Here is a 26,299-nt window from a genome sequence, read left to right as displayed (position 1 = left end):
AAATAATCTGCAAATTACATGAATTATCCGCAATATAATGGTATAATAAAAAGTAGAGAAAGTTAATTTTTTAATTTTTCGAACCATTTCACCAGCATGTCAACTGTTTTTTATGATTTTCTAAAAAACTATTAGTCCGCAAAAATTGAAAATTAGTCCGCAAAATTGCGCGATTTGTCCGTAAAATGGTGGTATACTAAAAAGTGAAGCAAGTCGTTTTTTAATTTTTTGCAAAGTTTTTTTTAGTTTGCTAAAAAACTATTTGTCCGCAAAAATCGAAAATTAGTCCGCAAAATCGCGCGATTTATCCGCAAAATAATGGTATACCAAAAAGTGAAGTAAGTCGTTTTTTAATTTTTTGCAAAGGTTTTTTTAGTTTGCTAAAAAACTATTGGTCCGCAAAAATTGAAAATAAGTCCGCAAAATTGCGCGAATTATCCGCAAAATAATGGTATAATAAAAAGTAGAGAAAGTTAATTTTTTAATTTTTCGAACCATTTCACCAGCATGTCAAATGTTTTTTATGATTTGCTAAAAAACTATTTGTCCGCAAAAATCGAAAATTAGTCCGAAAAATTACGCAAAATATTGCATATATTAAAATAGGAAAAATCGAAAATGTACATGCTGTCGAAATTGAGCTGGTCTTCGATCCTGTCCGGAGCGGCGTTTTGTTTATATATTTTTTTTTCCATAATATGGACTATGATGGATTTGAAATTATGCAATTTACAAAACTTCTACCTACACAAAATCATACAATATTTTGGGACGGTGATCATTTTTAACCGACTGGACTCGTAAGTCCCATATACTATTTAAAAGGAAAATATAACCCTGGCGATGGCGGTGATTCGTGATTGATATCGTAAATTGTAAGTACGAAAATAGATTGTGATTATAATTTATAATATTATTATTGCATTCTTACCTATAGTGAAGTAGTCAATTTTGTCTCTAAAATAATTTGACCTGAGAAGTCTGATTCTAGGTAATCGTTTATATTTTTGCACAGTAAATACTATATACTATATACGCGTATATCGTAGAACGTAGACCGCAGATGGGTATACGACAAGTAATGGATTTTAAATCGTTTATAATATTGTCTGATATTATATAAATAATTTTTGGTTCCAACAAAATATATTTACGTACTGGATTTTAGTCTAATCAGGCAGTGATGTGGGTTAAATATTAAAATTTTAATATAAAAAAGTATAAGAATATAATTTTACTTATTGTTTTATTATTATTTTAATACTTAATAAAAGTGTGTTCCGATAAGTTAATTTAAACAATTATTTAATTTTACGTTCACGTATGATTACATTGCATTGGAATGGTTATTCGAGGTTTCGTGTGGTTAGTTTTTCCGGAGTCTCATATCTGTCTGATTCTGATATTATAATGATTTTGTTAAAATAATGAAAATGTATTTTTTTTTCATAGCAAATTAGGAAATTTCAGTATTGATCTTATCGTATTTTTTCGGTATCTAAAATATTTGGAATAATAGTAAAAACACTTCTCTCTGGTTGATTGGAATCAGCTGTTTTGCTATCAAAACACAAAAGAAAAGTTAAAGTTTTAACGTCAGTATTGCAATTTCGTGTCCTTAAATAGATCAGATTACAATGTAATAGACTTTTAAACAAGAAGAAGACATAATGTTAGGAAAATCTTGTGCGCTGTGTCATACATTACTGGAAAAAAATCCAGATTACAAGATAAAAGTATAAAAGAGGTCATCGATATTCCAAGGAAATAATATTTTTAGATTATATCTGAATAAATTTTTCATTTTTGTTCAAAAATCAATACATTTAAGATAAAATATCAGAATGTCTAATAAAATAAGAACAAATCAAATTGTGTTTTAGGATATCACAATATCTAGAATGAGAAAACTTATAGTTTGTTTTTAAGGTATACAATTTACAAAGAATTAATACAAATACATTTACTATTTTTATTAGTAGTTTTGTATAATATAATATAGGAAATATATGTATTATGAACAATAATAATGTAATAAATAACTATTGGGTAGGATGAATATAATACTATAGTCAGGGTTTTTTCGTAATCCAAAGTATGGTTTAAAATAAACGCTAAAAAATTATTAAATACAATTTTTATCGGATTTCAATTTCATGAACAAAAGTAATAGTAATTGATATGATTAAAATATAATTTGATATGGAGAAGGGGAAAAAAATAATAAACTTCTGTTTTTATTTAAATTGATGTAATAATAAATATTTATATTTACCTACATATTATGTTCCATCTACGTAATCGAAGGCAATAAGACTCTTAAATTGATCATAGACTTATAATATATAGACCACGCATTAGTAAAATATATTTAAGCCAACATAATATGTGCGAGAGAGACAGACACAGTCATACAGACATAGAAAAGAAGTATGTGCATACAGACATTACTTTTTCTAAGAGATTATAAGCAACTCCTATATTTTAATCTCAAGGAGTAATTTACAAATTGTCTATAAACTCCTTGAAATTTTAATGTCAGAGTCTGTCTCTCTCACTGAACAATATACAGTTCAGTGGTCTTTCTCGCACATATGTTGGCTTAAAGTGTTACACACAAAACGAGCGTAATGCGTGGTCTATATATTATAAGTCTATGAAATTTATAATCGAAAACACAATATTCCGATACTGAAATAAATAAATAATATTATTATACTGTTTTCCTAATATTTTCCCTCTAATAATTGTGGTTATAACAAAAGACAGTCAATCAGAGATATACTTATAAACGTAATACTGTATAGTGATCCATCGATCACTAGTGCGTAGTTCTAGTTAATAATAATATTTTGGTTTATGTATATAGTTGCAGTTATGATCGGACTCCGTAGTCCATCCTATCGATCGATCGTATTGTGGATGAACAGGTTAATGACTTCCGTTTTTTGTACTTTTTACTGTAGGATTTTTTTTTTATTAAGGTTGTGAGTGGGGGCCTATTTGCCAAGTTTTTCTCGGTAAAGCCCAGTTTGTAAACATCTCAAGTTACATTTATGCCATCATAACATTTACGTCATGGCGGGACCACTTAATATTCAATTGTTGTCAATAATGGTTTGGCTATACGCGTTTTTTTTATCGGAACAAAAAATTGTCAAACTTAAAAAACTAACGAATGTCAGTAGTTTTAATTTCAATAATTATAATCAAGGGGGGGAGGGGGGGTTAGTGTAGAATAAATTTTATTATTTTTCCGATAATATGACGGATTTGTATGGTTAAAAATTGAAGTTATTATTTTCCACTCAAAACGATACAATAGCATTCCACATATTATTATTATTTCAGGGAATCGTAATATTGCAATACATATTAATATTCTATAGTTAGGGACCTTGGGTTCACATAAAGTATTTGAAAGGTTTTAATACACGGTATACAGCTGCAGATTTTCATTTTTATTGAAAACTAAATATATCATACACTTTGTACATTATTACGAACCTATTCTAAGACGCAAGAGATAAAATAAAAATACATTTAAAAAAATTGTAATCAGAAAAATGAGAACTTAAGACGGCCGTTTCTAGTATCTCCCGTCGGAAAAAATATGCATTTAAATATTATATATTATATAAAAAACTAATTTCCTCGTATCAATCGATATACTTACATAATATAATAACGTACTTATTACCTGTATGATATACCATGGACAGCATAGTATCAACGTATGTTTACTAAAGACATGAAGGACATCATAATATTTAAACTCACCATACCACGGTTACGGGTTAGGTTAATACCATATTATACATTATACCTACTCCTATAAATATAATATTTAAATCTGCATAAAATATTTGTATACTTACAAGCAAGTACCTACATCATGATTTCAACAAAAAGAACTATTGGAAAAAAATTGTAATAACAATATAAATACCTACCGAATTAATAAGTAACAACATATTTCAGTTTGTTTAATAATAATCAATTTTAATAGGTATTATATAACTCATAACTCATAAGTATCGAAAATTACATTATAACAACAAAATATATATTTTTTATTCGTAATATAAATTTACAGGTGAATATAATAAATGCATAATTTTATATCATAGTTAATTGTATTGTAATACGGTGTGGTTGGTGTTAGGGACCAGAGAGATGTCTTCAGTGTAGTTGTCATGCACGCAAATGGTACGACGTTTCAGACCCGGCAGCTCACATAATAACGCATTTTTCGGTAATGAATTAAGGACTGAATTACGGAAATATTGTAATACTAATCATAATCATAATAATAATAATATGTACAAGGGAAAACTTTAGACGAGACCGCGGGAACACAGAGAAAATGAAAATCGTACGGTTTTACCGTGGTGGAGGAGGAGGAGGAGGAGTGTGTACGAGATTACCTGTCCTATGACGGTAAGATAAATGTGTTTCTGTTTCAGAGCACGCTGGTCAGACTGTTAATTTCTCGCTGCAAACTAAAACCCAACTCATAAAGTAAAACATAACGACGACTTTTATTTACACGAACGGGGTAAGTGGAACAAAACAAAACATGGGGGAAAAAATACGATAAAATTCATTACAAAAATCTAAAAATAGTACAATAAAAAATGCGTTAAACTTAATCGGCGTCCGTTCCGGTTTCCGTCGGCAGTCAAATCCCGGGCGCTGACGGCCAAGTGTAGCTGAATAGGACTACCGATGATGATGGTTTGGTCAGTTCTACAACGACGCAATATAATGTTTCAACAATAAAATATCACGAACCACGTAGGTACGCCATTGCAGTTGTGTCCTCCTCGACTCTGGATTCGCGCGTACTTACGCGGACCGTTGCGCATCGTTTGCGGAGTACGGTGTGTTGTAGATCAGTTTTTACACCTGCCGATCCTCCGCACAATGTCCGTGCACGTTCGTATTTTCATCACGACGTCCTGTTGCATCAGGTTGAAACACATGGCGATCAGGGCCATGCCCAGCATCAGGTACATGGAACACAGTATGAAGCTCAGCTCGATGACGGTACCGGCGCTGCCGCGGTTACCGGGACCCGTACCAGTACCAGTGCTGGTGCCTGTACCGATGCTGGTGCCGGAGCCGGTGATGCTGTTGCCTGGCACGAAGTCGCCGAACCCGATGGTGCTCAGCGATATGAAGCAGAAGTACGACCCGTCGAAGAACTCCCAGGACTCCCATTTGGAGAATAGTATGGCGCCTCCGGATATGTACCTTGGAAGAAAAAACACGAAATAATATTATTAACAACGGTGTTAAAAGAAAAAATCCATCGACGACGGTCGGCCGATAAAAAAATCAAACGGCACCCATCGCCGAATATCGAATGTTGTTCGCGTATCCGACGCGTCAACGACGGCCGACGACGTCCATGAATCCTATTCTTAAGAGGACGCCATACTCGCATGTGTTGTCTCCGTCTTCTAAACACGTAACATACCAAATTTACGCTCAGAAATTCACGTTTTATACCGTTAGCTTAAAAATTAGAGTGAATCAACCAATTATAAAACTTTGTGGTAAGCACATTATCTGTGTTTTGTTGGATGTTTTTCTACGATAATTCAGTTTTTAAGTGAGTTATACGTGTATAATAAAAGTAAATTAAAAATGCTCTTAACTGTGTGGCGTCCTCTTAAGTGCGTATTTTATAATATTATGAACAATGTAATAGTATATCGGTATCGTGGCGAAAACAGAAAATTGCATGCTCATTGCCCCTATTTGTTAATCAAAATTAATTTTGTCCGACTGGTGTCCTAAGCGAATCGGAAGAGTGCGGTGAATACAAAATGGCTTCTATTTCATCGCTTCGGACGCACCACACTGTGGCTGAACAGCATGGTCAAAATTTAATTCCCACACACTCGCCGCTTTCACATAGGACGTACAAGCCTTGATTTGAATAGGTAAGAGTAGAATTTGAGATACTCGTCCTTAAAAATGAATCCTTCATGTTATGCGGATGTCGAAAATGTCAGTTTTGACAAAGGTAAAATCGTAATATTATACTTATAATAAAACCAATTATTTAAAACTATAATTCACCGATTTGCTATAAAACACCTCCCCAAGTGGATCACAGGGTTAAGAAAATTGCATTTTTGTTGCACCGAGTCACCGATCGGGGTCATTCACTCGCTGCGCTCGCTCGGACAATTAAAAACGAAAATATCCCCCGATTTGGTAGCAAAACCTCCTCAAGTGGGTCACAGGGTTAAGAAAATTGCATTTTTGTTGCACCGAGTCACCGAGCGGGATCACTCGCTCGCTCGGACAATTTTATTATTAAAAGTAATTGTGTGTTCTAATATTTTTAAGTCCAAAATTAAATGATTGTGCCATAAGTAACAACAACAACCTAGGCTTAAAAATAAGTAATAGGTACTCATTAATAATTTCATTAATATAATAAGTCTCACGAATAAAAAAAAAAAAATCGCGAAAGACGTGACACGTAGCGTTGCGCTCATGCGTAAAAAACCGCAAAATTGCTTACTTCCAAGGGCTATAACTTCGAAACTAAGTAAGAGCGACAAATTCTGATTGCACCATCGTTCTTAACTCGATGAGTTACATAAGTTCAAAAAAAAAAAAAATCGAAAAATATGCATGGGGTGGTAAAGTGCTCTTTAGCCGATACCTATCTGCTTATATTTGCACGATATCGTTATTTGAAATTAAGTCGTCGGTTATCACTTTACTATGGTAAGACGTGTGTAATGTGTAAATCATTGTTTTTTTCAATTATTTTAATATTACATTAACATAATATTTATAATATTAGGTACATATTATATTTATGAGCATAACACGTTTAGTCACGTGTTCACAAATTACACCCGAAAAATTGATGAAATATTGTTTTATTTGACCCAGATTTATCAAAAATCAAAAGATAAAAATATGTAAGTATAAGTGTTTATGGTTCCGTACAAGATTAATAGTTAACATGCAAGACGCTTTTAGGTGATCCAAAAACCGTTCAAGTTCAAACGATAAACACATACCTATAAGCATGTTTTGAACACTCGAACGCTTTTACCGATCTAATCGTTACCCACAAACGATTTATTATTTATAATACTGCTGTATGGGAAATAATTGATGACTCCAAAGTCTCTATATTTTAATCTACCACGTAATTCGACGGTTGAAATTGCTGCAGAAGACTTTAAAATCTATATGACGCTGTCGATTTCAGACAGACCGTGTCGAGCGATTTTATTATATATTAGAAAACAAACGAATGTTTAACTTTTATTGACTGCACCACTAATGTATTATTGTTTTTGTAGGGATTGTCTATAATTAAAATTTGTATTTCTATAATATTATAACTAATATATTTAGCATGACGTGTCTGTATTGGTTTTTTTATTTCTTTAATTATTAACGTTAAACGTCATACTACTCCTTGCAATAATTTTACTGTACACATTTTTTACATGTCTTACAAATATATAAAAAAAAATTGTAATTTAAAGCTAATATATTAATTGTAAGTTGTCGAGAATCCGGTATTACTAGATAAATATTAAAAATAAGTGTTTAGCTATGAAAACAATAACAAATTTACAATGTTTTTAGACTGATGTGAACATCCTATAAGTGATTAAAATACAGTTTTGTAAGACTGAACATATTTGATTTCATATTTTTATTTGAAAGACCGATTACAAAAAAAACAAAATATATTTCCTTTTTTAAAATAAAAATATTCATAAAAATTAAAAACAATTAAAAATCAAATCTAATACGTTTTAAGAATTATCAGTTAGATAGTTATTTTTGACATAATTATATAATAATAAGCAAAATACCAATTAGGTAGACTACCATTTTTAAGGTTTATAATGATTGTAAACATTAACTATTATTGTATTAAAATATCTAAGAATCGGCAGCATTAGTATTTATAATATGAACTATAGCTGGCCGAGTCGATACGAAATCTATGAATTAAACCGATATGCGTATCCCTCCTCCCCACCCACCATATTGAATAAATCTGGTTCCACCGAAGGTGGATAAGGCATGCCTTATCGAGGAGATAACAGTTTGATATATTTTATGGACCTATGAAATCGTGGTGGATCGGTCATAAAGCGGATGACGACGTACCTATCAGTCGAAAACTGTTTGCCGCCCGCCGCCGGGACGATAAAAACTGTCGACAAAAACGAAGTTGACGACGAGAAAATAATAACGGGGCTGCAGTACCATTTGACGTTTTTGTTCGCGAAAAATTCCACGCGAATCCGGTGATTTTTTTCGTTCGGTATAATAATATTGTGTGATGGTATATGGTATACGGTGATGGGCGTTGGCTTGAGCTAATATCGTGCTGACGGGGTGGAGGTGCAGGTAAGGGGAACGCGAAAAGGGCTCGTTTGAGAAAACTCTCCGTTTTCCAGGGCGTAGGTAGGTAGGTATAGTATGCAATATCGGATGGTTATGATATATCGTTTGTCGAAATCTCATTTCGATTACACGAAGGTGGGTGGGGGGTGTAGTGCAATATTATTACGAACTCGCGAGCCAAATACAGTACCTATATAATATATTATATTATACATTATTATTATTATTATTATTATGTTATTATAAACGTGCATTGAAAAAAAGAAAATTCTAATAAAAAAAATAAATAATAAAAAAATCGATTCATTGTGGCTGAACGTGCCCGTTTACCGGCACTGGGGTTTTTAACAACTCGCCGCCAACGCGACCACTTACCTATTTACACGTGATAATATTATTATTGTATTTACATAGTCGGCATAAATTATTATTACGTTTGTTGATAATATTTATTATATTATTGCCACTGCTGCGCACAAATGCGCAATCGATCGGTGTACGTTTGATACCCATGTAAATAATATATCTTATAATCGATATAATAATATTGTAATAACTTACAATATAAAACTACGTTCAAGACGGAAAAAAAATGGTGTCGTAACCTAACCCTATATCCACAACCTAGGAATTTCGTCTGCAGTGGTCTCTACTTAAGATTTCAAGTTACACTTAATTCTGACATCACTTAGCTTATTAAACATAAATTGTATATTAGTTTAGTCAATTCAAATAATAAAATAATTAATGTTTGCTTGTATACGCGCAAGTGTAGCTATATTGCATAACCAGGGCGCCGTTTTGCTGACCTTTTTTCGTAGCAATAGGACATTCACAGTATTATTTATAGATCCATAATAATATTACATAATAACGTTGTTATTAGAATAATATAGTTTCAAGGCAATGTGGATGGAAGTAAAAATTTGACCGAGGATAAATTATTTTACTGATAGCACATACACACAATTCGGGAGGATAGGTGTGGGGTGTAGTCTCTGGGAGGATAATTAAAAGTTTTGGACCCTCTCACTGGGAACCTCGACGACCTCGCCTGCCACAAAACCATATTTTTCCGAAGGTATATTTATTATTTTTATTATTATTATTATTATTATTATTATTATTATTATAGTATGACATGTAGTACGTGACCGTCATCATCGAAGAGTTTAGACGACTTACTCAAAAAATCATCTACGAAGACTAACGACGAAGCGGACAAATTGATGCAGGTCGGATGTAAGAAAATCATATTTGATTAGATTATTCATTTTGTATTATAAAGTCGAAACTCATCATCAACTCTGCGTGATGGCGGTAGCGGCGTCAGTCGGGGACGTAGCGTACAAATCGAATTATAATAAATAATAATGAATGGCGAATGAAATCCTGATGCCGTCATCGCCGCTGGACAGTTGTAAAGTCATTGTACATTGTAATTTCATAACTCTAATGATTTTTGAATAAAAAATCCATTTTTATATATATAAATAGTATATACTTAAGATATATTTTTGTAGTGGCTGCGTCATTCAAATCATTACGTGGAGAGCCAAGAGGGTCATTCTATATCGGATGAAGGACGAAATATCGTAAACCAAGCTGACAACGATTTAATATATTTTGTAGAAATCAGTTGTGTGTGAGATGTCTATTTTTAATTGCTTACGATCACGTGCAAACAATTCACAATAATTCCACTAGACGAGGACACACATCGTCACGATCGTGGTGTATTCATGCGAACACGTAATATGTGTAATATATTAATATATAATTATTATACCGTGGTTATAACACCCGAGGATGGAGGTGGCACGTTCTGGGCTTAATTCAGTTTAATTTGTCGCCCACGTGTTACGTTTATTAGCGTATTAATCTAACGAAAGAACGTTGACGAATCGACCTCGAAAACTCCAAGCTCGCTGACTCGAAGGGGCTTCGTATAATATTATATAAGCACACACTATTGTTTATTGTTTTCTTCGATCATAGTATTATTATAAAATATTATATGTTACTAGTAAAGTTATTTTTATTCATTTATTATTATTATTTTACTGTTATTTTTAAACGGGTTTACAATGTATTTTTGTGCATATTCGAATTGAAAAATCAAGTAGTAATTAATAAAATTAAGAATAAAATAGGTATACAAATAAATAAAATAACATGGTATAAGTCTTAGCCAGCCTTAGATATACGAGTTAGTACCATAATTATTTTTTTAAGAGTTTTGTGGCATCGATACAATTGGAGTAAGGACTGAAAGGTAACGTACTGTTGTACAATTCCGTGTTAAAGTTTTTATATAATATTATTACCTATATATAATACTTTTAATATTGCAGGTCACGAGCTACTAGGAGTGATGGTTTAACATAAAACAATTTTTCGTTTTTCTTTATAATATAATGTATAGAAAGTATTATAACCACGGAGAGCAAATATTTATCTAAGAATTAATCTTTATCCTTCGCGGTCATAATAAATACACCTAGTTTCGTCTGTGCGTACCGGCGATAAGCACGCTTGCGGTGTACAAAGCGTAAAAGCTCAAACGCCCTCCACCGTCAATACTCGACCTTTCCTCCCCAACGTGATGTGTACAATATTTCAACCACTCGACTTGGACGACACGGCGTGCGTATATTATATTTATCGGGATAACCTTATACTCGTTGTAATGTGTAATGACCTTTCGGCATGAGGGCAGCGTGAGTGCAAGCTGAAATGTGTGTGTGTGAATGTGTTTGTTGGAGATAGAGTTACAGACAGAGAGATACAGAGAGAAAGAGAGTCAAGGAAGATAGCACCATTTCGACAGCATGTACATTTTCGATTTTTCCAATTTTGCTATGTTCAATATTTTGCCGGCTAATTTTCAATTTTTGCGGACAAATAGTTTTTTAGCAAATCATAAAAAACAGATGACATGCTGGTGAAATGGTTCGAAAAATTAAAAAATTAACTTTCTCTACTTTTTATCATACCATTATTTTGCGGACTTATTTTCAATTTTTGCGGACAAATAGTTTTTTAGCAAACTAAAAAAACTTTGCAAAAAATTAAACAACAACTTACTTCACTTTTTAGTATACCACCATTTTGCGGATAAATCGCGAAATTTTGAGGACTAATTTTCAATTTTTGTGGACCAAACTAAAAAAACTGCGAAAAATTGAAAAACGACTTACTTCACTTTTTAGTATACCACCATTTTGCGGACAAATCGCGCAATTTTGCGGACTAATTTTCATTTTTTGCGGGCAAATAGTTTTTTAGAAAATCATAAAAAAAACAGCAGACATGCTGGTGAAATTGTTTGAAAAGTTAAAAAATTAACTTTCTCTACTTTTTATTATACCATTATTTTACAGATAAATCGCGCGATTTTGCGAACTTATTTTCAATTTTTGCGGACAAATAGTTTTTTAGCAAACTAAAAAAAACTTTAAAAAAATCCTATTTCACTTTCTATTATACCATCAAATTTCGGATAATTCGTGCAATTTTCAGACTAATTTTGTTCAATAAATATTTCGATTTACCATATTAAACCATCATTTTGAAAACTGATAAGGAACTTAATTTTTAATTTCTTTTTTTACATATTATTATTATGACTGTCAAAACCTACATAATAGTTTTTTCAGTTTGTTTCAATATTTATCTGTATTTTTTTTAAATTTATCAACTATAAAATAAATATATATTACTTTTTTAACCTTATATTATTTTAATCCTTTATAGCCTTTTATTTTTACAATTAGAATTAAACATCATTAAAAATAGCTAGAATAGAAAATAGAAAATAGCTAACTAAAAAGTGAAGTAAGTCATTTTTAATTTTTTGCAAAGTTTTTTAAGTTTGCTACAAAACAATTTGTTCGCAAAAATTGAAAACAAGACCGCAAAATCGCGTGATTTATCTGCAAAATAATGGTATAATAAAAAGTAGAGAAAGTTATTTTTTTAATTTTTCGAACCATTTGACCAGCATGTCAACTGTTATTTATGATTTTCTAAAAAACTATTTGCCCGCAAAAAATGAAAATTAGTCCTCAAAATTGCGAGATTTATCCGCAAAATAATTGTATACTAAAATGTGAAGTAAGTAGTTTTTTAATTTTTTGTAAAGTTTTTTTTAGTTTGCTAAAATACTATTTTTCCGCAAAAATTGAAAATAAGTCCGCAAAATCGCGCGATTTATCTGCAAAATAATGGTATAATAAAAAGTAGAGAAAGTTAATTTTTTGATTTTTCAAACCATTTCATCAGTATGTCAGCTGTTTTTATGATTTTCTAAAAAACTATTTGTCCACAAAAATCGAAAATTAGTCCGCAAAATTACGCAAAATATCCGCAAAATATTGTACTTATCAAAATTGGAAAAATCTACAAAATATAATAATATGTAGTATAATACGCACAATGGCGATATTTTATTTAAATACAATATAATTTGTCAGCGCGAAAGAAGAGCGATTCAGTTATGGCACTTTGGATAATATTATAATCTAATCATATAATAGGATGGCTCGCAATATTAACAATAATAATTTATGAAGCTTCTAAAGGCGGCGTCCGGCAAACGAGTTTTTAGTAATATAGCATTATATACTTATAATAATATTATAGCGCATGCGATTCGAAGGCCATAGTTGCAATACAATCCCATTGATGGGGGTTGAATCAGCACGATCCTAAGCCATTGATATTTTAATATTATTATTTGAAATGTTAAATGTACAATCGACATTTTTCCTACAAATGGAGTAGCGTCTACAATAACTATACAGTGAGTCTACCCAAAGTTATTACTCGGAAAATATGCAAAGGATAACGGTCAGTCATGACTCTTTTAATTGATTGATTTTATTTTATTGACTTGTACACTTCAAATACAGTTTGTGAAAATATTCAAGACGATGGATTTATTGGATTTAAACTCTATACTAGATGGATTAGCCAACCTACGATGAAGTTCCTCAAATGAAAGCCTCTATACTCTATAGTCTTTACCCACCCACAATCAATTCAATATCAATTATTGGACAACACTTACAATCGTTGTAAATCGTTTTTTTGTTGACTTTTTACATACAAATGATATATACGATACGTTCCAAAACATACTTGATGAATGTTGGCCCATACAAAAGCTAAAAAATATATAAAAATGATGGTTTATTTTAAAATTTTAAAAATGTATTGATCCAAAAACAATATTATTTGGAATTAAAATAGTTTAAATATCCAACAGCAATATTATGATAAGCCCAAGTCATTTTAGGATCTTAAAGAATATTTTATGTATATACTATATATCAGATGATTCATATAACGTAAGCACTCATTAATTAAAAAGTATAAATGTTTTTTAAAATGATTTTTTTACATGTTTTCAAGTCGTTACAAAACAACATTTTTATTAAAAAATTATACTTTTTTAAATATTTTTTTATTCTTATAATTGTTTAAGTTTTTACTTTTTAAATTACAAAAGACAGATTTAATTTCATCTTCAAAAGCGGAATATTTGTCTGTGTACTTTGATACATAAAAATCAGATTTAGAATGAGTAATTTATTGGTTATAGCTTTAGAAGTGGAGTTAGTGGACCAACATTTTCGGGTTAACCATGTACTGTTACTCCACTCCACTCATCTACATTTTAAATACTTTTAGGTAACGCATAAGCTACTCGTCTTAAATTCGATATTGAAGTACCGAAACACTTAAAAAATATTCTGCTTTGGAATATGAAATTAAAACTGTATGTTGTCATTCAAATATGTAAAATACTTTAAAAATGTTTTTAACGACTATAAACCATCTGTATAACTTTTTTTTCAGAAACATTCTCAACTTTTTGAAATAATTTGTTTCTTCAATGATAAAATAATTCAGTATTCGTATATAGTTTATTATCAGAATATGTACCATATGATGCTAAGATGATTTGGGTTTACTACCTACCCATACAGTGCCATTTCTAATTAGTAAGGTATATATAATATTTTAAACTATATTAATTGCAATCTTTTTTTGAAACTAATTTAAAAAATGTATTTTCAAATTGTTGTGTTAGTTTATTAATAATTATAAAATAACCAATACCAGTTGAAGGGTCCAGTTTAATAACAAGGTATCTTCACTTTTTAAAATTTATCAGAAGTCATGAAAATAGTTTTATTAAACCCATTTTGAACAAATAACTGTTTCCAAAAACAACCTTAACTAACATGATGGTATATAGGTATTAGACAATTCATATTATGTAATAAAAAATACGAAGTACCATTTGTTTATTGTTTCCAACCAATGAATATGCTAAATGGATCTTAAGCAGATAATCTAGGGGGCATTATTTTTTTTTCAAATAAATTATTTTTTACATTATCTACCGATACGGTTAGATTAAAAATATTTAAATAGATAGTCACTAACGTTTTAACTTAAATTAAGTAAAAAAAAATTTTTTTTCATTTGAACACTTTTTTAAGCTTGGAACAAACAAAATATATTATATTACAACTTTTGGGCTTGATAGAGTTAGACTAATAATTATGAACTATACAGATATATCTACGCCCAGAGAGAAATTCAAAACTTAAAAAAAAAATTAAATACTTATATTTCTTAATTTTTATTATACTGGTTGTCGGGGCCGACGAACTTAAAGTGGGTTTACGCCAAAAATGTTATCGATCAGATTTTATACGGAAAAGGTACAACGTTGATAACCTAACACCTTCCAACGGTCATAATATAATGCGAGCAGTTTATTTATTTCAAAATAATATTAGGAGCGCGCATGGTTTTGCGTAGGTATACCTCCTAATCATGAAAGTCGGGATTATGCCGTCCTCGTTGCGCGGCTGAACACGTTCAAAATTGTAATTTCGCTTGATAAAAACAATCGAGGTAGAGGGTTTTCATCATAATTTTTACCAAATAATACTGTTTGTATGATAATAATATCCTGAAGGTTGCACGCGATCCGAATACGTAATAATAATGTTTTTTTATTGTAGGCATTCATGTTTCCTCCATTCGAGCTCATTGTACGATCGACGTAATATTGTTTTCGTGGAACTTAGGACTGACGGAGGATACAGCGTGGTCGTAAAAATGACAAACGGTGTACAAATATTTTATGGCTTGCACATTAATGGATTAATGACGGTGGTTACAGTACCACGAAAACGATGATTACTCGATCATAATAATAATATAATTCAGCAATAACATAATATTATTTTAATAACGACACACAATAACCATATGTTTCCCTCGATATAACATGATATGCGCTCATGACGTAAGGTCTGTCTTACATTTTATTAACGTCTATAAAACTACGATTTGTTCGATATTGTAGCCACTGCAGTTAATAAAATTCCATCACTTCATTCGCGTAATAGTCTTAAAAGTGTGCGAGTCCTATTATAATATTATACCACCCTGCGTGGCTGGTGCTAAAGATTTGTGTTTTTTTTTTATAAATACGTTTGTAAAAAAATGTGTATGCCATATTATTTCTACTGATTATTATAAAAGTAATAGAATTCGCATCAGTGGCAACCATTTAAATAAATGAAAAAAATGTTTGTTAGTATCCTTTAGCCACCAATAGGTGTTAAAAAAAATTACGTAGTAACACCCTCCATGTCTTGAGGAATATATTAAAACAACTTTTATTGAAAATGGTCCAGCAATTTCTGTGGCTATTAATTACAGACAGAGGGACAAACCACAATATCCAATTTTGATAGGTATAACCTATAAACGCAAGTAAGTTCAGCAGTCCTTGAGAAAAACTCCCTCTCTTCTTCTGGGTTTGTCCACAAAATATAATGTTTGTAAATCACTAAAAACCACCAGCAGAATATTATCGTTTTGCAGGCATACCCACCACCTGCAGAACCACGTACACATCGTCCACGTGTCGACGACATGATATGCGGAATATAATGTCATGATCTCGTTTAGTATTTTTGAGCTTATTATTTTCATCGGTCATGTTCTTAGGCCGGGGCTCAAAAATCATGACTACGTGCTCGAGAAAGTGATGTTTATCCGTTTCCGGGCGGTACTATAAAAGTAGGCCAAGTATACAAAAGTCAGCGCTTATAATAACTACCTACCTATTTTTACACAAATAACGGAATCCTAAAAATAAGAAAACCACCTGCATGATTGACGGGTAAACGCGCTACTGTTATATTATTATAATCGTATTATATTATATTATACTAGCGCCGCGATTTGGCCATAGAAATCATTTGGGCTCTTCGAGAAGCCCGGAAGCGATGATGATGATGATGATGATAATAATAACGCTGTCGATTGTATCGTCTCTCTCGGATGTACCCCAGCGGGAAAATACTGCGAACAATAACTCAGTGACGAATCCAATTCGAAAGTCTCGCCCTCGAATACGATTTACGAGCAAATATATACGTCCTCCGGCCCACTATCATTCCTTGCCCTGTCCGTTTCGTATTGTTGTCGGAGCTTCGACCGCCGCTAGTCACCACCGCCGCCGGATACTTTCTTTTTTTTCGCTTTTAATGCGCGGCGGCAACAACTGCGGACTGCGGCAGTCTCGCCGCCGCGGAGTTCGTACTCGGAAAGACCCGTCCACCGACCGACCGATCCGTTGGAGGAGGAGGAAACACGAAGAAGAAGAAGAAGAAGACGAAGACGACGGTGGGGATATGGGGCCGCCGGCCATAAATCAGTCCGTCGAACGCCTCTGGACCGATCCCGGAATAAAATGTATGCCATTTCGCCGCCGTTCTCGGCGGTCTCTGTCGTTCGTACAATATATCCTCTACACGCGTGAACTAGGTCGTCGGGCGAGAGACGAAAAAATAAAAATAAATAACCAACAAAAAATACATATCCTTTGTACATACAGCTCTAGTAGTACAACTGTAGTGGTGGTAGTGGTAGGCAATAGTACACGACATTTGCAATATATTATATGGCCTACGTAGCCTTGAGTATTGGAACGGTCCCATCTCAGCGGAAACGGAATTGAAACCGTTTCTGGGCGATATTTATGCGCATGTGAACCATCAAAAACACGCTCGTTTTATTGTTTTTACCTGCAGGAGGTGGATATATTATTAGATTCTTGTACTATTGGCATAGTGAAAACAAACGAAATGTCTCGTTATAATATTATATTATTTATATTGGAGACAGAAATTTAGTACAATAGTAGTATTATCGCGAAGGAGACGCGCGAAAAACTGGCCGACGCAGCTACATCTTGCCACCTTCGATACCTGATGGCAATATTATTATTATAATATAATAATATGAACCATTTGGGCTCGGTGTGGCGTGGTGCGTGAGAATTCAGTTAGGTACGAGAACCGTTCTGAATGTACGCACTGGTCGGTGTCACTAGTTCCCAGATGGGTGCCCACCCTGGATTTTTAGTGACAAATCCTTGCCACACATACACACACGTGTTAAAAACCTACAGTACTCTCCTCCACAGTACCCCAGGCTAACGACCTCAGTTATCGTGGCCTTAACCCAAATTTAAAAAATAAAAATAAAGTACGAACCATTACCTTAGCATTACACTTCAATTACAGCAAAAATGTAGGGAATATCAGTATTATAATTTTTTTAAATTTAACCACGGTAATTAATAGTCAAGCACATAAGCTAGTATATGGATCTCACATAAGGTTCTCTGGAGAGATCGCTCATCTTCTCACAATTCACACATGCCATGCTGCACTAAATCAGATATTGGACGAGGTGCTTAAATCTACTAAGTGCTCCTGTTACTTTTTCTTACTTCATATCCATCGTTGGTATATTGTGTAATATATGAAGTTTCTGGTCAGTGCATAAATTTAACTGGCATAAACCTTTTTATCTGTAGCTGTCCATCTGTTTAGTCAGCGATCTGACGTAAATGGAAATAAAGCGCAATGAAAATATATCCACTGCTATTTAACATGATCCGAGAAAAGTCAAAAATTCATATCCACCTCCTCCCAATTAAAAAGTGCTGAACAAGCAACTACCCACTGGTTTATGCTGTTTTTGGCATTTAAAAAAGCTCTCAACTTAAAATAGCTCACCTGCAAGTACACAGAGAGAAATTTTACCAACATATGGGTATAATACATTTTAAACGCAACAATAATTTTTATTTAAGTTTTTGTTTTGACATATTAAAATTTATGCCACGTATCATTATCATTTGAAATATTATATCATTATTTCATACTAATACTAAATAGCCGTGTACTATAGCAGGTGTGGTATAAATTAGTGTGGTTGTATAGTATATAATATTATGTTGAGGTGTGTTACGTACATGCAGAATTGTTCTCGCACAATTATAATTTTGATAAAAAAAAAAAAAATACAGCGTGTTTTATTACGGCCCGCGAGGTAGTACGGAAAACCCGCGAAGAAAGCTGCCTCCCCCCCCCCCCCCCGTAAATACAATGAAATGTCCATGCAACGAACTTCCACTTGACAATTTTTTTTTTCTTACTCGACAAATTCCTCTATAATAATAACAATGTCTCTTTTTGTCGCCCGTCCAGACATCGCGTAATATGGAAGTTTCCCCGTACTAAGATATTACGTATGAACCTCCACCACCACCACCACCACCACCACCACCACTCGACCCCGATCCCGCGACCGTCCAGTGACCTGTGCGTATAAATCACGTGCGATATATTATTTTATATTATGCAAAGTCGTTGCCACCGCGCCGAACATTATCGCTCGAGCGTTTATATAATATTATCGTAGTGGGTAGGTGGGTACACGTTTAGTCACGTGTGCGTCCTGGCCGATAGCCGCGAATTGTTCTCGCGTGAAACGTAACCCAATCGTCGTTGGCCGTAACTATATTATACTGTAACAATACCATTATATTAATATAGCGTGTTTAGTGTCTATAACGTTTGAGATGTTTCGCGAAACAATGCATTTTAATGAGCAAACGTTGAGAAAAATCAATGAATCTCGTGTTGTTTTTTTAAATTCGTTTCATCATATTTTATAAATGTACCTATTGTATTTATATTAACCATCAATGGGTATTATTCTGCACCATGTAACAGAAAGACCGGACAAATAAGAATAACAAATCGATACTAGTTAAACGTAGTCGGTATGACAACAACTATGAAAACTAAATGGACTGTAAATAATTTAAAAAATATAGGTACTTTAGGTGATTCTCAAAAAAATATTTAAAAAATTTTTATTACGTTTCAAATAAATGTACTCAACAAAATATTGGTATTTTAAATATTTTTAAAAAATAAGCTACTTGGCTTAACGAATGTAAAAACATTAAATTTTGTTACAAATTAGATTAACAAAATGTATTTTGAATTTTTCTAAAAAAAAAATTTAATTAAATTAAATTTCTAATTTTTTTATTTCAGTACCTATTGAAAAAAAAGAAACAGTAGGTACTTGTAACGCGTCTTTATATTATAAAAAAAAAATTGATTTATTATAACAAAAATTATTTCATTTGTAAAGTTTTTTTGTTACCTACAATAAGATTCGTATATAATATAAAAAGTATTATATATAAGACGGTGGTTAAAACTAATTGTAATACAAATTATACAAACTTGAAGTTCTCTATATCTATTAGATATTTAATTTGTTTTAATATATTATAGTTTAGTTATTTCATAAGTTATAGCTTATAAAGTAATAGTTAAAATATATCAATATAATAAATTAAAATATTGATTGTGAACCCTGTTTTCTATTAAATGCTCTCTCTAATGGTATAAGAGATATACAAGGATACAACAATTAGAAAATAAGTGGTTATAAAAGGTGACAATTCTCTGAATTTGAAATTCTTCATACTAAATCTCACAAGTCATACGACACTGGGTATTTTAGATTTTGAGTGAAACGATGAATGTATTGATTTTACAATGATGTGTGTTATTTTTTATTTTTGTGTTTTTTTTTGTGCATTATCTAATATTATTGATGATATTATGTAAATGTTTTTATATTGCATAATATCAACATGGCGTGTGATTTTACCAATTTATATAACACATATTTTCATGGAAATAAAACAAAAACGTTCATAAAATCGTGATTTAGGTACCTGATATTTCACCGATAAATTGTATTACTCAATTGTGGTAGATAGGTTCTTCACATGGTTAAAACATATACCTATACATATTATGTTACCTTTCATTAGCCATCAATTATTATTGATACGCATGTAGCCCAACGTCGCGGTCGTATACACGTTGTATTTCATTGACAGTTCTGTTGTTTTGCCGACCACGTACGAAATAATATCACTCTGCGAAAACACTTCGGAATCGTGTGTTGTTTGTGTTGGTTTTTTCCCCCTCATTCCCACCCAAACCGTATCCCGGGTGTAAAGAAAAAAAAAGGGAAATCCCCGGACAACCTCGGGGGCGTAGTAATAATAATGAATTGGGTTCGACCGCCTTATAACTGACGTCGGCGCGACGAGCAGAAAAAACAGCAACGGTTTAGTTTCGAGAGTATACCTACGAACAATAATAATAAGTGCTAGACTAACACTGCTAGTGTTTTTTTTTCGATTTTATTTTTCAGGATCTGATAGAGACAGAAAATTCGAGTGATATAGAGACAGAGAGTGCGAGAGTGGTGCGGATAAATGAATAATTCCCATAAATTAATATGTCCTAGCGGTGCAATTATCAGAAGGTCGAGGTGGAAACTCCAGTGTTCGTACAAATATAAATAAAGAGAGACAGAGTGAAGAGCTCAATTAATCACATTTCGAGGGTTAAAATTATCCAACCTATCCTAACCTAACCGATGTAAAATACTACGAGGTGTATCGTGTATGTGTACTGTGCGCAGTTTGCCTCAAAAGTTTTGTATCATACTGTTAATGGCATTACTATTATAATGTTATTATAGATGACGTGTAGTGTGTACTAATATTTTGCAACATAATATTATTAAAACAATAGTAATCATACTACTCATACGGTGCTTAATATATTATTAATAGTTACACACTCAACAGACGACAAAATATCAACGTAGGTATCATAAAAAAATTAGTACCGATTTCAAAAGTTTATTAGTTTCGCGTGGAAGCATAATTGAGTTTTTAATAACCGAATTCGTAGTTACCGTGAAATCGTCGTACCAACATCAACTTTATTAAAAACACGGTTTTAACGTGCACTTTATATTATTATCCTCACCCTCGTAATGAATATTATAATAATAATCGTAATTAATCGTTGGAAAATTTATTTTTCGGGGAGTCGAATTATAGTACACGGGAAAACATAATAGTCTGTAAAATTAACCCATTTTTAGCTCCTATAATAATTTCACATCAGGTATTTTTCACCGTTTTTCACGCTGTATACCGTATACAGTATACGCAGTCTTATGGTAGGTATAATATAATATAATATAATCATATATATTGTATGCTAAAACAGAAACAGTTCCGCGAATCAGCTAGCAATTTCAGGAGTATATTATAATAAGTTTTAGTTTATTGCCAAAATATGGTATAGTGCCTACATAGTACATCACAAATTTCCACATAAATTCAACTTCAAACGGACTACGACATCATACTAATAATATAACATAAGCATTTCAGTATAAATCGCGTCATACCTGAATGAAATTCGGAGAAACGGTGCGATTGTAATATATTATTTGTACTGCATTACGACCTGCGTCGACACTCTTCCAATAATAATTATTGTTCGATGCACAATGCACCGTACCTACATAATATATTAATATCATATTTATTATAACCATGAAATATTCAATATATTCTTATGTATTATGGTAACTGCAGGTAAATACGGGTAGGTTTATTAACACTAGTTTTTCGAGCCTGGTTAACGTCAAGTTCTACACTAAAATATAGGTACTTAACAAAAGATGTATTTTCACTCAAAAAGTGTATTGTTTCATAGTGAGAAAAAAATGTATTCAGCTAAGTCAAAAATAAGTTCATTATTTATTTTTATTTTTTTTTTTTTTAATTAGAACCCAAGTCACACGCAGTTATTTGAAAATATACAATTTATACCCACATAGATTATTATGTTATAAAATAACTCAAAAATAAAAATAATTACATTTTAGATTCTGAGCGGAGCGATGAATGTATTGATTTGACAATTACTTATATATGTTTTTTTTTTTATTTTCATTGTTATTTTTGTGTCTGTCATCACCTTTTGGCTTTTAGGACAGTAAAAATGCTTGGATTTTCTACAACAATATCTTTTCTGATAGGAAAGTGAATCTAGTTGGTACTTCGGGAGGTCAAAAATAAAAATTTCTCAGTAGTTTTTAAAAGTGCAGTGAAAAATAAAATAAAAATTAAGGAAAAACGGTAATTTTACGCAAAATCTGTTTTAGAGAAAATCGATTTTGGTTTTTGGTGCAACTTTTAAACAAATGACCGTAGGTACATAAAATGTTGACTGAATGTTTATATTAGCCTTTTTTATACACTATAACATTTTCCAAATATTTTGACTTGTTTTGAGCTGCTTACGGACATTTTCAGTTTAATTTTTTTAGTTTTTCTTTTCTATAAATATAAACAAAATTTTATTTGTTGGTTCAAAAATCTTAAAAATTTAATAGAAGGCTCCTAGTATATTGTTTCAAAGGCAGATAAAAAAAATCAAAAATCCATAGTCACAATTTTTTTTATAAACATTTAAAGTTTAAATTTTGACAAAATGTAATAATTATTTTATAGTTAAAAATTTATAAAATGTTCAACTTTTATAACTAAGGATTGAAAATTTAAAATAAGATTCCAGTGATTCCACGTAAATAGGTTATAATATATAATGCATTAATTTATTCACCTTAATATCATCAAATATACTTAGTAATATCATAGGCTGACTGACCGTTTTCGCTTAGAATCGTTTTTTTATACAATGATATTATATCATTGAATTAAAATTTAACTTCATCCTTTACAGTCACCCACTTGTAACCTACTGTACAGCAGAGTGACATCCACTTTTTATTTGAAATAAACCATCTATACCTTAGGGACACAATAGGTTTATGTGGTTAGAGTATACATATAAATTAACAGCCAGCAATACTTGAAAAGTCATCCACTAATGACACTCTTTAATTGACTTTTTTTTAAAAATTATTTTAACAAAACTTGTGCTCTGTCTTCAGATTAGCTGATGGAAGGGGGTGAACACGTATGTCACGACACCATTTCCGTTTTAGACGTCTGGGTGGGTTTCCATGAATAGAAGGTACTGCGATATATCATAATCGATATATACATAATCGATCAAGAACTATAATCATCAATTGACAATTTGCATTAATTATGCAGTGAATTTGAAAGTGGTACGCGTGTGACTCTTTTAAATATAATACCACTAAAAACCTATAAATATGTACCATTGTACCCACTAAAAACTTTTTTTTTCACATTGTAAGCGCCTGCCGATTGACATATTATGTATAATAATAATTTATCTTACATGCTAATACAAATGGTAACAGAATATTAATAATTATGATATTATATCCTCTACGATTTAAAAGCTTAACAATAATTAATTATTCAAAAAAAAATAATAATAAATGATTATTAACCAAGCCAACAATTATCATAATTTTGTGTGTCTGTCCCAAGCCTATAATTATTGCAGGAAAGGATATATTTTTAAATTAAGACGATACCACACCCACATATTTTGTCACTGTCTTACAAACGTACAACATACCAAATTTTAAGTTGATAACAATATCCGTTTTACTCTGTTATTTTTCAGATTAGAATGAATTAAACGACATACAATTTAAAGGTAATGTTATGTAGGGCGTTACTTAGGATTTTATTGATATAAATATTTTGAAGTAAGTTTTAATCATATTAAAATGCACAAAAGTTGTACAGTTTCAAAATGATTGTAACTTGCTTGTTAATAAAAATACCAGTAATTAAAATCCTTTGAAAAGCCCTTTAAAAAAAATCTCACCTTTACATTTTATACAGGTAAATTCACTTCAGTTTTAGAGTATTTACAAAGCAAAATGCATTAGGCCCCGGCCACAATGCGGTATTTTTGCCGTGTGTCCGGTCCCTTTTTGTGAACGTAAATTTTCCCACGTTGTAGTTTTGTAAAACGGAGACAACACATGTGGATGTGGGGTCCTCTTAACGGTTAGTACTTGTGTGAATGTATAGATCGTATTATGCATTACATGACAAATTTTGAAATTTGTTAATTGTAAATTCAATACTTGACCCAAAGTTGAATTTTTCGTTTAAACTATTATAATTTAATATTATAGATATCTATGGGCAGCTGTATATTCGACGGAATTTTGGAACGTTTCAAAAGGTATTTGAAATGTTTACTTCCGGCCAACGTGTAAAAATCCGTCAGTGATAATCATATTATTTCATAACTCAGTTTACTTTGATAATATTGAATAAACTTAAAGCAAAATTTAGGAAATGTTTGAGAGGGGGGTGGTTAAGGAATTTTTTTTTTTGAGGGGCTTACTCCCTAAAGCCCCAACCCCTATTTGCGCCTATGGTCTCGATGGCTTTGGTTTCTGCGTTTACCTATGAACGGCCATTTCAGTTTTACGTTGCCTGTCTGTGTAGGGCTGTTTTTCAAGAGTAGAAATTTGATATTTTGTTTCGTTTGTTTTCAACAATTGTTTTTGGTAAAATCATAACAATTTTATTGTTGTCATTTTTGCTATAATTATTTATTGTCTTTTTCTTTATTTTTTTTTTTACTGTTTGTCAAGATGATTCATGTTTGACAATTAACCGTTTCCAAAAAAAATAAATGTAATTTAATGTGAACATATTTTTCAAGATGAAAAAAAATGGCATAAAACAATTCTCGTCGGAGAAGTTTGGAGTTTTATATTTTTTTAATTGAGAAAACTTCAAATCAGCAAGAACCTAATATAAATTTGCGACAGAGATCGTTTTTTATCCAGCCGAGTTGGTCGCAGTGGGAAGAAAAATAGTGAAAAACGGCCATAACTTAAACGTGGAGAAACATTTTTTTCCTCAGCTGTGGCGTATTAATTTATTATAATATAGTTCTTGGTACATTAAAATAAGGTTTCTAAAACTTATAACCAACAGTATAACCGTGGTTATGAATCGAGTGAACGTGGTAATGGCATAACATTTATTTATACAGTAGTTCTACACTTATACGATGTTATTGCTCAACAACCGTAGTACCCTTTTGCAAAATGTCCCTGAATCAGACTTCGGTAGGTACTCTTCATCATTATATTATTCTAATGCAAACATCTGATAATTTAATGGTATGCGTAATAAACGGTTTTCTTTATGGGTCGTTGATCGATGTACATACGTCAAGTCCAGGATCCGATTGAAATACACTTAGGGCCATTTTTGTCTCAAATTTTCAAGGCTTTATTTTTGTATGAATACAAACAATTGCATCATTAAAATTCAAGCTAAAGAACTTTTAAAACTTGAACGGACAGACATACATTTTAGATTCTGAATGGAACGATGAATGTATTGATTTTACAATGATGTGTGTTTTTTTTGTGTCTGTCATCACCTTTTAGGACAGTAAAAGTGCTTGGATTTTCTTCAACAGTACCTTTTCTGATAGGAAAGTGAATCTAGTTGGTACTTTTGGGGGTCCAAAGTAAAATTTTTCCAATAGTTTTCAAAAGCGCCGTGAAAAACAAAAGACAAATTAAAGAAAAACAGGAATTTTTACGCAAAATCTGTTTTCGAGAAAATTGATTTTGGTTTTGGTATACTTTAAAACTAATGACTGTAGATACATTAAATTTT

At 31.8% G+C, this 26,299-nt stretch overlaps 1 protein-coding gene across 1 annotated transcript in view; it reads right to left on the bottom strand.

The window, feature by feature from the left end:
• Nucleotides 1-4,517: 4,517 nt before the first annotated feature.
• Nucleotides 4,518-26,299, bottom strand: part of LOC103310707 (TWiK family of potassium channels protein 7-like) — a 158,625-nt gene continuing 136,843 nt past the window's right edge. Inside the window, exon 4 of the mRNA XM_029487611.1 lies at nucleotides 4,518-5,256. Coding sequence (XP_029343471.1) covers nucleotides 4,896-5,256 — 361 coding nt within the window. The 3' untranslated portion in view covers nucleotides 4,518-4,895. The remainder of the gene's footprint in view (nucleotides 5,257-26,299) is intronic.

Source organism: Acyrthosiphon pisum, chromosome A1 (assembly GCF_005508785.2).
Source record: "Acyrthosiphon pisum isolate AL4f chromosome A1, pea_aphid_22Mar2018_4r6ur, whole genome shotgun sequence".
In the NCBI taxonomy this organism is placed as follows: domain Eukaryota; kingdom Metazoa; phylum Arthropoda; class Insecta; order Hemiptera; family Aphididae; genus Acyrthosiphon; species Acyrthosiphon pisum.
This window is presented reverse-complemented; position numbering and strand designations above follow the sequence as displayed.